The sequence below is a fragment of the Erpetoichthys calabaricus genome, chromosome 3 (assembly GCF_900747795.2).
Source record: "Erpetoichthys calabaricus chromosome 3, fErpCal1.3, whole genome shotgun sequence".
NCBI classification, from domain to species: domain Eukaryota; kingdom Metazoa; phylum Chordata; class Cladistia; order Polypteriformes; family Polypteridae; genus Erpetoichthys; species Erpetoichthys calabaricus.
This window is the reverse complement of record NC_041396.2, coordinates 184539250-184555206: the sequence shown is the minus strand read 5'-3', so window position 1 is coordinate 184555206 and position 15957 is coordinate 184539250. Positions and strand designations below refer to the sequence as shown.

The following is a 15957-nucleotide window of genomic DNA, read 5'->3' as shown; positions in this document are numbered from 1 at the left end:
CCTTCACAGACAACTTTAACACGTGCAACGTAGTTGGGCGCACATGGCTAGTTGGGTTTATAAAGAATGATATATCATGGACTACCTGATTTTATTTATAACTAGATAAGTAAAACAGAATTGTATTTGTTCCCAGGGGAAATTAGCTTTTTACAGAAGCTATTATAATAATTAAATACTTACCTCTATTGCTTTTGCACATGTAACTACTATGCATGTATAATGTAACTGAACTGTATATTAAAGGTAATTTTGAATAATTTATATAAAATAACCTTTTTCATATACATATCATCTACTTCCTTGTATTTTCCTTATATAAATAGCATTTTTTCTTCTTAATTCATCTAGTAAACACAAAAAACAACTTGACTTTCTAATTATTTGTCAAGGACTAGCACTATATTACATTTATTTAAAATGTATATGATTTTGCATTTAACCTCCACATATCTAATTTTCATTCATTTGATCACAGCAACATTGTATAAAACATTCTGGCCTAATTCATCATTGTCATTTAAATGTTCTAGTAGTAGAGACATCTTTGGATTTGAAATTGCTTTCTTTTTTATTAAACTTAAAAATGTAGACACCCTGAACACATGCTACACATGTTCATACCAAAGCAGTGCAAATTTTGTTAGGAAATAAGCAGTCATTTCCTATGAGCAGAAAAGCTTTGAGCAAGTAAAGAAAGCCCAGAGCAGAAGAAGTCACTGCTCGCGGTGATCAGGAAAAATTCAACCTCACTTCTGTCTTAAGCATCCAGGATCTAAGTGCCTAGCAAGTGAGAATAGGCTGTAGCCCACAGAATGGTTTTACAAACAGGACAGGTGGATACTGGGAGCCATACCCAAGAGTGGGGCACTGTATTACATATTTAGCATACATAAAATGAACAAAACTTTCATACTAATGGCAATATTTAATATTTCCACACTTAAGAGGACAAATTGTTTCAAATAACATCTAAAAATTATTCTTTTAATTTGAATATAGTTGTTACACCAGTTATATTTTTCAGCACAAAAACTGATAATAAATTCTAAATCAAGTTTTCTTCCCATAGCTATCTATAGAACAGACGTAAGTGAATGTCACGAAGGTTGACATGATCACCGACTAAAAATAGTGTACTGTTTTGCTAGCTTAATTTGACTGGTTTCTATAAACAATAGTGCATCAAGTTAAAAAAAAAAAAAAGCAACAAAACCTGAAGAAACAACCTACAATATTTTGTCCCCATTCCCAATTATGCCTTCCATTTATCAAGACAAAAAGTCAAACATTACAAATATCGCAATAGTAGTTTCAAAATATTATAGTACAAGCTGCAAAAATATCCCAGTAAAAATTGTGGTTACTGCACTACCAAGGGCATCTCTCATTTCCTTTCCCTGTACTGTCACACCTAAATCGCTAAGGAAATACTAACACCATTATTAATGGGGTCAAACACCATGATATTGTTAAGACCAGAAATTTCAAAATTTTCAAAAAGGAGAATTTTAAACAATGATGATTATTTGTTATTTAGACCCTATCCCAACACCATCTCACTCCATTCTCTCACACCTATTTTTACATGTGTGCATATATTGCTAAAATGTTCCTGAAAAAGTTATTGTATTCAAATTTTGGATTTTAATTTCCAATTAACTTTTTGCTATGCACAAAAAGAAAGAGTTCAGTTCAAATGTATATAAAATATCCCCTTTCATGTGACCAGAAAGGTGACAATCCCCCCAAAAACATATCAAACATACTCCAGCATTTATTTATATGTACACTCTGTGTTCCATTCACTTGATTGCTCTGGAAAACCAGTATTTTTTTTGTCCTTTTTCATCAATTCAATCTGCATGTTGCTCTTTCTCCAGGGCTTCCTAACTGTATGATTCAGACTTTCCAAGACACATCCATTGCCAAGCATTACCATGCACTTCTCAGCATTTTAACATAACATATCTTTGTCCATTACAGGAGTACTCAGCGAAGTCCTTGGAGTGCCACAGGGTAACAGTTACCCTATAAATTCAGAACTAATCTGGAATTCATGAAATTTAGAAAACATGTTCTCAAAATGGTTTACAAACAATGCATTCACTTTAGTCATTATGACTGTAATGTTATTATGTTCTTATTCTGCAAATAAATTATAATTTAAAGTAACTCATAGCCATTGCAGTTAAAATTTTAAAAACTGAAGGAAGGTCAATATCCACAACATGTGACATAACTATTAATTACCACAGTGTTACATAGTGCATGAATATGCAGCAAAAACATTTTTTTAGAACAACACTTCAAAGCAAATTCTAACAAAATCACATTCCCATACTTCTCTCTATTCCTGTGCTGAAATCAAGAATAATCACACAAACCAAAAAACAGTTTAACAAAACAAATAAAGAGGCATGAACACATGAAGAACAAAAAGTAACAAAGCAAACATGACAGAGGTTGCACTGTGCTTTTCATAATGTTCCTTACATAAATGCCATGTGGGTAGTCTGACTAAGGCTGGCAGACATCCATCAATCCATCCATCTTCCAAATCAACTTATCCAGAGCAGGGTCATGGAGATACTGGCACCTACACCACCAAACTTCAGGCACAAGGTCCTGGATAACCATATTATAGTACTCTATTTTGGCCATGCACCCCTGAGCAACTTCTAAGGCTACATTCACTTTACAATCCTTACTGTTCAATTCCGATTTTTTGCTGAGATTGGATTTGCCTATCTTGATGTTTCATATTCATAAGTGACCTATATCTTACTATAATGTGAATGCATCTGTCCTCTGAAAGGGCACGCATGGGTACATTGATACTTTTATGCACGAGTCATCTGCATCACCAAAAAAAAAAAAAAATCATATTTGTAAGAATGGCTCATGGTATTAAAATTGACGTGTTACTAGCTATTGTATACAGTATATCGCATCTGCCTCTGGAGGATATAAAAAAATAAACAAAAGTTCATCGGCTGTACATGATTAGGTCAAGACAACGAACAAAAGCCAGTCAGCTATTACTGACACTGCTACACCAAGAGGTGTGAGGTTACAAGTAAGGAGATAACGATAGAGGGATAGTGACTGTTGTCACAGCTGTTGCTCTCCTACATTATTGTTTTGCCACACTACTGGTACCACATAAATTCTAATCTGACCGTTCTCATTTATGTCACATGGCCACGAATTGGAAATGTATCCACTCTAGGACCACATATGGAAATTACTCAAATCTGATTTGAAAAAGTTTGGATTTCTGTGTCCACACAGCTCGAAAAACATCATATTTGTGTCACATTAATGCAAAGCAAAAAATCAGATTTGAGTCACTTCAGCCTGGCAATGTGAATGTAGCCAAAAACAGTTTCTTGTCAGCAGCAAGGATGAACATACTCTAGGCAAAACAGCTCCCGACAGTCCTTCACAGTCTCAGTCATGCCCTCAGTTAGGGGTTCTAAACTATGCTGTCACTGGTGTCCTCAGAAGATTAATTTCCTATGCATTTCCTGTACGAAAATCTGGTATACAGATGAGAACCCCAACTACTTGATCTCTTTCTTTCTCTTCATAGTAAGATGCTCCGAACAGGTTTTTCTAGGCTAATACTAATCACGAATATCATATTAATAGATAAGCTGATTCCAAAACCAATTTTTTTTTTCTTTGTCTTATTAAAAAACTTTTACAATAAGCCCCGGCATAACCAGATGCGGGGAACTCGTTTTCTATATAAAATAATACTAATAAAATAAGTACAGAAAATATTCACACACCAGTAACAGCAAAGCTGCATGATAACATGCAGTGAATACACTTGACTTGAGCATTCATAGTTTTCATACTCTTTCTCTGTACATTTAGTATTTTTTGCTCATAGGTTGATGCGCTTGCCGCTTCCTGAGCAGCTCTTCTTTTCTCCACCCTAGCGGCGCACTTGTTCTCTTCTTTCGTCTGCATCTTTTCACGTTAAAACTGATTAAGTCAGTGTTTGTGTTGCATTAATTTTTCACTTAAGCTGGCACTTAAATCATTCTTGAGGCAGATTGAGGACTTAAGATATGAAGAGGTAGGGAAAGTGACGCCAAAGGTGGTAGGGAATGAGAACGGCGCCCGTATGCATGCGCTGCAGGGCCACCCTGCTGGCTGCTGCCAAGAGTTGATTCTACAATAAAATAAAATAAAAATAAAAAGAGGAATAACTTTAGAGGTTAATCATCACCCAGAAAGTGGATAGTGGATGTCATGTAGTATATAGTGGTGTGAAAAACTATTTGCCCCCTTCCTGATTTCTTATTCTTTTGCATGTTTGTCACACAAAATGTTTCTGATCATCAAACACATTTAACCATTAGTCAAATATAACACAAGTAAACACAAAATGCAGTTTGTAAATGGTGGTTTTTATTATTTAGGGAGAAAAAAAAATCCAAACCTGTGTGAAAAAGTAATTGCCCCCTGAACCTAATAACTGGTTGGGCCACCCTTAGCAGCAATAACTGCAATCAAGCATTTGCGATAACTTGCAATGAGTCTTTGACAGCGCTCTGGAGGAATTTTGGCCCACTCATCTTTGCAAAATTGTTGTAATTCAGCTTTATTTGAGGGTTTTCTAGCATGAACCGCCTTTTTAAGGTCATGCCATAGCATCTCAATTGGATTCAGGTCAGGACTTTGACTAGGCCACTCCAAAGTCTTCATTTTGTTTTTCTTCAGCCATTCAGAGGTGGATTTGCTGGTGTGTTTTGGGTCATTGTCCTGTTGCAGCACCCAAGATCGCTTCAGCTTGAGTTGACGAACAGATGGCCGGACATTCTCCTTCAGGATTTTTTTGTAGACAGTAGAATTCATGGTTCCATCTATCACAGCAAGCCTTCCAGGTCCTGAAGCAGCAAAACAACCCCAGACCATCACACTACCACCACCATATTTTACTGTTGGTATGATGTTCTTTTTCTGAAATGCTGTGTTCCTTTTACGCCAGATGTAACGGGACATTTGCCTTCCAAAAAGTTGAACTTTTTGTCTCATCAGTCCACAAGGTATTTTCCCAAAAGTCTTGGCAATCATTGAGATGTTTCTTAGCAAAATTGAGACGAGCCCTAATGTTCTTTTTGCTTAACAGTGGTTTGCGTCTTGGAAATCTGCCATGCAGGCCGTTTTTGCCCAGTCTCTTTCTTGTGGTGGAGTCGTGAACACTGACCTTAATTGAGGCAAGTGAGGCCTGCAGTTCTTTAGACGTTGTCCTGGGGTTTTTTGTGACCTCTCGGATGAGTCGTCTCTGCGCTCTTGGGGTAATTTTGGTCGGCCGGCCACTCCTGGGAAGGTTTACCACTGTTCCATGTTTTTGCCATTTGTGGATAATGGCTCTCACTGTGGTTCGCTGGAGTCCCAAAGCTTTAGAAATGGCTTTATAACCTTTACCAGACTGATAGATCTCAATTACTTCTGTTCTCATTTGTTCCTGAATTTCTTTGGATCTTGGCATGATGTCTAGCTTTTGAGGTGCTTTTGGTCTACTTCTCTGTGTCAGGCAGCTCCTATTTAAGTGATTTCTTGATTGAAACAGGTGTGGCAGTAATCAGGCCTGGGGGTGGCTACGGAAATTGAACTCAGGTGTGATACACCACAGTTAGGTTATTTTTTAACAAGGGGGCAATTACTTTTTCACACAGGGCCATGTAGGTTTGGATTTTTTTTCTCCCTAAATAATAAAAACCATCATTTAAAAACTGCATTTTGTGTTTACTTGTGTTACATTTGACTAATGGTTAAATGTGTTTGATGATCAGAAACATTTTGTGTGACAAACATGCAAAAGAATAAGAAATCAGGAAGGGGGCAAATAGTTTTTCACACCACTGTATGTGTACCAAATTTCAGGTCAATAGTTCAAACTGTTTGCGAGCTACAGGTGATTTAAAATCTTGGAGAGACAAACAGACAGACATGGTAGCGTATTATATATGAACAAGTAAGCCCGCGATTCACTAGCGAATCGGAAATCCAAGAATGGCAAGCAGTTTCTGTTCCATCCGATATCTGGATGGATGACATATAATGGAGGGTGGGTGCGTCTGGGGAAATGTCATTTAATTACATAAGCATATCTGTACTAAAGCGGTTTCGTTTTGTGGAGACGTGATTCCGTTGCCTTTGCTGACACCGACTGCTGGCAGAGTGGAGCACAGCAAGTCTAGTTTACAGGTTGTGGTGTTCGTGTGCCAGCCACTGAGTCTGGGAAGCCGCTGGGTTAGAGTCTGTGACCGTTATGTGATCTATATTACTGGCACAGTGGATTAGAGCAAGTGTAGCTCACAGTTTGTGTTGTTTGGGCGCCACCTACTGACTCTGGGAAGCCGCTGCGTTTTGGGGAGTCGCTGTGTTTGACTCTGGGGTGGGCGGCGCCGCGTTTTGGGAAGCCGCTGCGTTTGACTCTGGGGCGGGTGCCAAACTAAATGACCGTTATGTGATCTACATTACTGGCACAGTGGATTAGAGCAAGTCTAGTTTACAGGTGGTGTTGTTTGGGCGCTTACAAGTTGTGTTGTTTGGGCGCCACCTACTGACTCTGGGACTCTGCCGCGTTTTGGGGAGCCGCTGTGTTTGACTGTACAGGTTGTGTTGTTTGGGCGCCACCTACTGACTCTGGGAAGCCGCTGCGTTTGACTCTGGACTCTGGGGCGGGCGCCAAGGCCGCAGTGCGCATGCGCCTCGGTGCGTCCGCCGTGCATATATTAACTGTGGTTTAGTAAGATAGATATATATGGCATTAAAGAAAATAAGATTTCTCGCAATAACAAGCTGTCATATTGTTTAAATTCTTCTGTAATGTACTTATCTGAAACTAAGCTTAAAAAGTAGTTTTCACCATTTGTCTAAAATAGTCTCTCCCATATTGATTCAATTAATTGATATTGACATTTAAACACTGCTTAAATGAAAATAGTAATGCATTTATAGGTTTGAATCATTTTTAATCATTAATTGCACCAGAGCTGTTTTTGTTGTTAAAATACACATTTACCCAGAGTGTTGACTCCCTAAAATGAAGCAATAGGACATATGGTATCCTAAGAATAACTACGCGCTTATGAATTCTGACTGGGAGAACATTTGTAAGTTTTTAATAATTAAGGATGAAGCTTTGATATAATTAGAATTCAAAACAGCAATTAAAACGATGATAATGATTCTCCATTGCCAAAAAAGTTAAAATCCAGACCAGTCCCAGCAACTTCATGTGCAGGTTTTGTTTTAAGATGGTCGATGCAGGCCATATTGACAACATACCTCAAAAAGCCCACAAAACTTGTTAATATTACACAGATTTGCTTTGACATTTGCAGGCAGACACTAAGGGAAAACTATGAGAAAAACTGTTGCCCATGGCCCTTCTAATTCATCATAATGCTCCCGCTCAGTACCTTGAACATAGAAAAGACACTATATAAATATTATTATTATTATTATTATTATTATATGGATTGCAGAAGTATCTCTGTGTAACTGTGGATTCAAAAAAATGGCACACTTGCTCTTAGTCTACAGCCCTGTGTGCATACCACCATTGCCCAGCCTGCAGGGGCTACTCTGTAAGACACCATTTACCAACAATAATGATTTCAAATTATTTATGGAGGAGCAGTGGTACAAGCAAGACAAAAGGTTTTATCTGTGAGGCACAGAAATGTTTTTTAAATATTCTAAAAATGTAATAGTGTTCATAGAGATTGTGCCAAAAAATAACTGTCTGGCTTTACTGATATTACTCTTAAAAGGTTAAATTCTAATCTTTTTGATTACCCCTTTGTCTAATTTAGAAAAGAGGGATGTCTACTATGTGGAGATTTTACTGAACACTGTCTCCTACATTTTGCTTTTTTATCCTAAAAAAATTAAAGAATTAACAGAATATTATAATGAATGGACAATACAAACAAAGTCATTGGGGTGCTAAAAAGAGCGTCAAGAACAGCAACCAAGTGCATCTCTAGAATAAACAGCATGCCCTAACTAGAAAAAAGACTGACTACAGTCTTAAACAGACAGGCTATAATGGGACCTAATCCATCTCTTCAAAATTCTTAAATGCATCAGAATTTTTACAGTCAACCAAACACTTCATAAGTGCTGACAAAAAATAAAGATGAAGTATGTTCTATTTAGAAACAGGAGACACTACTTTAAATAACATTTGTGTGAACCCATGCATAACCTGAATCATATAAAAAAAGACCATGCAATCCCTGTGCTGGCTTAACTTGTCTGGTAAAGTCATTCAAACTAATAATGCCCTGAAACCGGGTTGTGCATAAAACCAGGATATTTTTCAGAGCCTATATAAAATCATGGGGGTGGGACATGCCTTTGAGTTCCTTTCATTGTATATCATCCTAAAGCAACCATTCATAATATTTATCTGTGCATTTAAACATAACCACCATATTAAGAAATAACCAAAACCATCATGTAACATGCTTATACAGTACCATTCAAAACTGACACAGCCTCCCTTAATCCTGCAAAAACGTTTCTTTCCCATTTACCATCATGCTCCCACATTAATTAATAATTTCCTCTTTTGATGTTCTTATTGTCATAGGTTTTGTACTGTACTTTATTCTAGTACAGCTATAGTTATCATCTGTAATGCCTGTTTTGTACCATATTCCAAGCTTGTGTTCCTAATGAATGGTAATATGTAAAATAATCCATGTCATTTATTTATTAATAAAAAACCACAAGGTTATAAGGTTAGAAGCTTATCATCACTGAACTTCATGACACTTTATAAAGAATGAAAAAGAACAAAAATATATAGATGAAAAGCTTATATTTATAGTAAACGCTTAATATTTGAATAACTAATGAATTCTGAGAGAACATGCACTTGTAAAGATAATGTACAATAATAAATGATTTTCATTAGCCACTACTTGTGGGGACCATTTGCAACTGCCTTTACAGTGTTGGTGATGGAAAAAAAGTGTTTTCTTTTACAACATTTGGCCATCTTCATTTTCTAAACTATACATGTACTGCATTTTTGCTGAGACATTGTGTTAATCTAGTTCATCATCCCTAATTTTTTATTTTACACTATGAGGAGTTTTTTTTAATTTAACTTACCAAGACATTATGTGTGATAAACATTAACTTACCTGTTTTTACATAAAAAATAACAGCTGTGTTACATTATTGAACTTTTCCAGTGATCTTTAGTCATACATAATCCTAGCGAGTTAGAGGCAGTTGTTAGCACACTCCTGTGAAGCTGATGGTCTTATGTCACAACCTAACGACTGTGACCAACTAATCTACAACTAACTTCAATTAAATCAAATAAGCTTGACTTTGTCTTTAGTTGTAGGGATGGGCTCTGCGTCATAAGAGCTGTTCTGCCAGAAGTATAATGCATAGAATATAGCTATGAGGAATAAGTAACGTGGGGTTTTTGGACCTCACAAACAGAAGAGAAGCTTGTCTGCCTGTTGTCTGCTTGTGTGCTCTATGTACACTGTCAAAATGGAAAAAAGAAAAACATCCAGAGATTGTAGTGGAAATCACCACAGCTGTTAACCTCTTGCCTGGTTACCAGCTCTGACAGGTGGGATGCTATTGGCTATCAGGAAAAGGGGGGGGGGTGTTATGTGTTGGATTGGGCACACTGCAAGGGTGTTCACTACAAAAATTATTAGATACAAAAACAAGATTGGCCATTTATTATAAAAAGCCACATGTCTCATTGCAGCTTGGCAGACATGTTTGGTATCATAACGTGAAACTACACTATGAAGGCTACTATATTTTACAGTAAAGAGAGTAGTGTGACACAATGGCTCAGCTCAGCTCTAAACATCTCTACTACAATTTTATGCAACACGTTGTGCATATAAAATACTTGGGGGTGATGCGTTATTACTTTACATAACTCCAATCATAAAAGGTTGAGCATTCATGATAAAGATCAGAAGGAATCTTTCTACAGCTTTATATATGAAGGACTTTAATAAACCTCCATCGTAAAACAACTTCTACTCTGCATATTATGTCCTCAGGGTGAGAGTAATAACTGTATAAAACAGTTTTTAGCACAAAGACAAAGAAATCCATGTTTCACCACGGACTAAGCAAATCCCTTTTTGATTATAAGACAAACAAAATGTGCAAAACTGTCTTCCATATAAATTACTTTCTGATGGGCTGCATAAATAAACCCTATAAAACAGTTAATTCAGAAAGCATTCAGAACCCTCCACTTTTCTCACATTTTGCTATGCCACAGTCTTCTGCTAAAATCATTCAAATTCATTTTCACCCCATGAACCTACTCTTGATATCCTAGAATGATAATGTAGAACAGGAATTTTCATAAATTTATTAAAAATAAAAGACTAAAATAGAACACTGACACAAGTATTCTGACTGTTTGATATTTGACATTTGGCTCATGTACATTCCATTATGTTGATGATCATTAAGATGTTTCTACACCTTGTTTGGAGTACACTTGTGGTTAATTGAATTCATTTGACATGATTAGGAAAGGCATCATCCTTCTATATAAGGTCCCACAGTCATTTATTGTTTATGAGAGCAACACCAAGCCATGACATTGAAGGAACTGCCCACACAGCTTACAGATATGAATGACTGTGTCATGGTAAGGATCTGGGGAATGCTACAAAAAAAGTCTGCAACATTGAAGGCTTCCAAGAGCATACTGGCCTCCATAATTCTTTCCCACAGAGAACACGTGGTCACATGGGAGAAACTTGCAGAAGGACAACTATCACTGCAACACTCCACCAATCTAGGCTTTATTATGAAAGGGTGACCAGACAGAAGCTTCTCCTCAGTAAAAGACATATGGTTTAGGTTAGGTTTAGGTTTATTTGTCATATATAGGTTAACACAGGGTCAGCATTACAATGAAATGTGTATGACGAGAAAAACAAGTCACTCAGCCTAGATCCAATAAAGCTAAAAATAATTTTAAAAAAAAATTTTTTTTTTAAATTACAAGTTAAAAATAGACTAGCCATATAAAATAAAATGTGTACGTTTTAAAAGACGTTATAGAGCAATATGAGTTGAATGAGCAGCAAGTACAAATGACACTTATTGCACAGATAATGTTTTTTTAAGTACAGATGCATATTCCATAAAGTGCAGATGCATGTTCCAGTCAGTATTCAGAGTGTGTGCAGGTACAGTTTGTGTGTGAGTAGTGCAATGTAGATGTAATGCAATGTAGGTGTTATGTAAGTGTTCAGGTGTTGCTGTTGAGGAGTCGAATGGCCTGGTGGTAAAAACTGTTCTTAAGTCTTGTAGTCCAAGCAGCCAGACTCCTGTATCATCTGCCAGACGGTAACAACGAGAACAGCTGGCGTGCTGGGTGGCTGTGGTCCTTTATGATGCTGCTTGTCTTATGCAAGCACCGATGGAGGTAAATGTCTTCAATGGCAGGGAGACTCTTGCCCGTGATGTGCTCTGCTGTCTTTAACACTCTCTGTTGTGATTTCCGGCTGCTGGCAGAGCAGCTCCCATACCAGATGGTAATGCAGCCCATCAGCAGACTCTCGACCACACTCCTGTAAAAGTTTGAGGTGATGTTAGCATTCATGCCAAACTTCCTCAGCCTCCTCAGGAAGTAGAGCCGCTGGCGAGCTTTCCTGACCACAGTGTCTATGTGAAGGGTCCACGAGAGATCCTCGGTAATGTTTACTCCCAGGAACTTGGAGCTGTTAACCCTTTCAACTTCTACGCCGCTGATGTAGATGGCCTGGTGTTCTCCGCCTTGCTGTTTCCGATAGTCCACGATCATCTCCTTGGTTTTGCTGATGTTAAGAGACAAGTTGTTATCCAGGCACCAATTACTCAGTGCCAGCACCTCCTCTCTGTAGGCCGTCTCATCATTGTCAGTGATAAGGCCTATGATGGTTGTCTCGTCTGCAAACTTGATGATAGTGTTTGTGCCGTGTTTTGCAACACAGTCGTGGGTGAACAAGGAATACAAGAGGGGGCTAAGCACACAGCCCTGCGGCACTCCTGTGTTTAAAATGAGTGATGAGGACGTGTGTTTGCCGACTCTCACCACCTGGGGCCTGTTTGTGAGGAAAGAGAAAATCCATCTGCAGATGGTCGTCCCCAACCCAAGGTCGTCAAGCTTCAAGACGAGTTTTGAGGGGATGATGGTGTTGAATGTCGAGCTGTAATCTATAAATAGCATTCTTACATATGTATTTCCTCTTTCCAGGTGGGTGAGGGCAGTGTTTATTGTTAGCGCAACGGCATCCTCTGTAGATCTGTTTACTCTGTAAGCAAATTGGAGAGGATCCAGCGTGTCGGGGAGGGAGGAGTATGGAGGCCCACTTGGAGTTTGCGGAAAGGCACCTAAAGGATTCTATGACTTTAAGAAACAAGATTCGTTGGTTTGATGAAACCAAGAATGGCAACATGTCTGAGGGAAACCAAGCACCACTCATCATCTGCGCAACACCATTCCAACAGGGATGCATGGTGGTGGCAATATCATGCTGTCAGGTTGCTTTTCAGCATCAGGGACTGGGAAACAAGCCAAGGTTGAGGGAAAGCTGAAAAGAGCAAAGTAAAGAGATACGCTTAAAGAAAGCCTGCTCCATAGTGCTCTGGATCTCAGACTTCCAACAGGACAAAGATAGCAAAGGAGTGGCTTACAGACAATGCTGAGAATGTCTTTAAGTGGCCCAGCCAGAGCCTGGATTTGAACTTAACTGAACATCACTGGAGAGAATTGAGAATGGTTGTCCACCAACCATCTCCATGCAACCTGACACAGCTTATGAGGATCTGCAGAGAAGAATAGCAGAAAATGCCCAAATCCAGGTGTTTGAAGCCTGTAATTGCTCCTGAAGGTGCTTCAACTAGGTACCGAGTAAAATGGTGTGAACACCTGGTTCAATGTGATGCTTCAATTTATTTTCAGTAGACTTTAAAACATTTCTAAATTTCTGTTTTCACTTTGTCATTCTGGCATATTGAGTGTTGTTTCCTCTCCATCAAGCATTAATTTAAATGATTTTAGCACAAGGCTGCAACACAGGAAGATGTTAAAAAAAAAAAAAGTGAAAGGGTCTAAATACTTTCTAATCTACTGTATATAGGTAGCATGCATTATATCAGAGTACATACTTAGACTTCTTTTTTTAGTATGTGAAAAATGCAGTAAAAACAATACCTGTTTAACCTCAAATGCACATGTATAACTATATTTCAATTTCAACAAGTTTGATTCTTACAAAATTAGAATCTAGAAACAATATTCCCAAACTCTGTATTGTGCTAGTAAAACTATATGTGAAAACTTAAAGTCTGTGATACCTCACAGAAGACTAGAACTACCACCACATCTCCAATTACAACAGGTTGGGAAACTGAACTTCTTCAATCCTCAGCAGAGGTGGAGATGGGATCTGAAATAGGTCATGCAAACAACAAAAGACACTGAAAAAACTTGACAAACATAATTCTTTCAGGAAAATTGGGACTTGTATACTAATGAGAAGTTCAGTCATGAGAGATTCCATTAAGCATTCTTTTCCACAAGAACTACTGTGAAAATTATGAAAGAAAAACAGCTTATAGCAAATAAAGTTATCCTTGCAGTTTAAAAAAAAAACACCTGAATAACATAGTTGAACCAAGATAACCAATTTAGCGCCATAAATTGGCCTGATTTGTAATTTTTATGGTCTCGCCTTTTTAAAATTTTCATTTCAGATCCTAGCATTATTAAAGGTACTATAAAATGTGCACTTATGATATTAAAATTAGTTAGCATAATAATGTGCATCATTTTTTCTGAATTACTTGTAATGTAGTTTGAAGGAATATTTATTATGAAATGTGATATACGGGGATGAAGGCTTTTAATGCATATTTATTTATTTGGGTAGCGAATCACACGACTTGGAGGCGAGTACAATTGTCCCTGCTTTTTCCGACACTTTCAGATGATTTATACAGGCATGCTGAGTTCGTTGGGGACTGACCTCGCACTCCTGTGGTTTACAGTCACTAGGCCACGCGGGCAGAATTCCCTAGTGTTAAAAAATGTGCTAATAATATTATATAAGCGTACTGGTGTAAATCTATAAATGCAATGGATTTTAGTCCTCCCACGTGATTATCACACGGAAATAAATAAGTGACAACGCACTGTCTCACCAAGGGAGAATCCCAGTAACTCCAAGAAGACACTATGCGTCAAGATTGGGACCAATGTTTACATCTTGTCCTGCCACCAGTTCAGCCGCCACGTGTGACACTCATCTAGTCAAAGACCTGATCGTGCAGTGGACGGCCTGCGACACTGGCAAACGATTCTCCAGCCGGAGTAATCAGACACCTTGGGGGGATCAGGTTTCAAACTCTGCACAATCGATCACCCGCTACATGTACACACACACTCGCACAAATTCTACGTTTTCACACCCATTCACTCGATTTTTCTTTGTGAAATTTAAAAAAAAATCCAGGATGATTACACTTCCATGAAAAATAATAAATAAATGGCGGGCATTTGGTGTCTGTATAACAACAACAGTACAGAAATATTGGAGTCCAGAACCTACCTGCGGGTGTCGCCCCGAAAATCCGGACCACTGGGACCTTCTTAACGTCGCTGCCACGGAACTCCGAGTAGCACACATCCAGATCCTTAAGAGGGTTGGCCAGGTAGTAATCCGCTGTGACGATCCGCACGGCAAACATTGTGGCTCCCCCCCACCCCCAAAAAAATCAAAACAACAAGGTGGACAATTTTTGCACTACATCCAGAAGGCGTCAAATCCTCCCTTCCCGATTCACCACCCTCTAATGTAGAGAGGTGAAGAAACTCGGGATTATGTAAGTAGTCAGTGGGGGCAGCTGGGGGGGAGGGTCAGGTCCGGGTTCAAACGATCAAGCAGGCAGAATGGCTACGACTTCCCCAGCTGATTAACGAAGCCATTCTGCCCGAGTGCGCCCTCCTGTAATCCGGGCCCCTCGATAATCTCGATTGGAAGACTTCGTCTGTGCAAAACGACAGAGCATGGATCGGCTTGCTTGTTTCCTCTCTCCCTTTTTCTTGTTTTGTCTCTCTCAAGCCTGCCAGCACATCTGTGTGGACACGCAATCCAGCTCAGCACACGAGGAACAAGAGTTCAGCCATTGTAAAGCGGCAACACTACAAACGCATCACCCCCCACCCCCTCCCCACTTCTCTCTCTTGTAGTCGCTCTGACTGAGCTCTCACATCATAAATGCACGCTAATCCTTTCACCTTGGGCGGTGCGGGGGGTGGGATTCAGTAATGCATTTGACACAGGAGGGGGGGGGCAGACAGATTCTAATGAGAGAAAATAGCCGCGCGTCTGTGTCCGGTACGAGGAGACTCATCCGTGCACGCGCCACTTAAAGGAACCGCGCGTTTCACATCACTTCATCTGTCCTCGCCATACAAACACAATCCCCAGCAGCCTTTTAGAACAGCAAGGACTGCTTCTTCGCTAGCGGCTCCTGATACACTGCAGCATTTTCACCACACCATGATGAGTCGTCTGAAGTCCCGCCCTAATCTAAACGCGTTCACCCATTGGCTCCTTCCGGTGACCTACATTCGGAAAGACAAGCGACCTGCACGAATACTCCCGACAGCAACTGTTTACTTGCTGAAGTCTGGCCTTTTCCGTGTTATGATTGGCCGTTGTGCTGGACTCTTTGAATGACTATTGGCGAAGAGCTAGCTCTGCGGGCATACGCGTCCGGATATTCAACCACTTTAAATGCATGTCGAAAGTTCACATGGTTTTGTTGGAGTGTAGCGATTGGTAGGCGAATGCGTCACTCTCGTTCTTTTCTTCTCCGTTAAGTGGTATTCCGTACGCTTGCATTGCTGCCAGATTTGCGCAC

At 39.2% G+C, this 15957-nt stretch overlaps 1 protein-coding gene across 1 annotated transcript in view; it reads right to left on the bottom strand.

Annotated features, from left to right (window-relative positions):
* rev3l (REV3 like, DNA directed polymerase zeta catalytic subunit) overlaps positions 1-15545 on the bottom strand; it is a 334113-nt gene extending 318568 nt beyond the window's left edge. The window contains exon 1 of the mRNA XM_028797593.2: positions 14640-15545. Within this exon, the coding sequence (XP_028653426.2) occupies positions 14640-14778 (139 nt within the window). The 5' untranslated portion in view covers positions 14779-15545. The remainder of the gene's footprint in view (positions 1-14639) is intronic.
* Between the last annotated feature and the right edge of the window lie 412 nt (positions 15546-15957).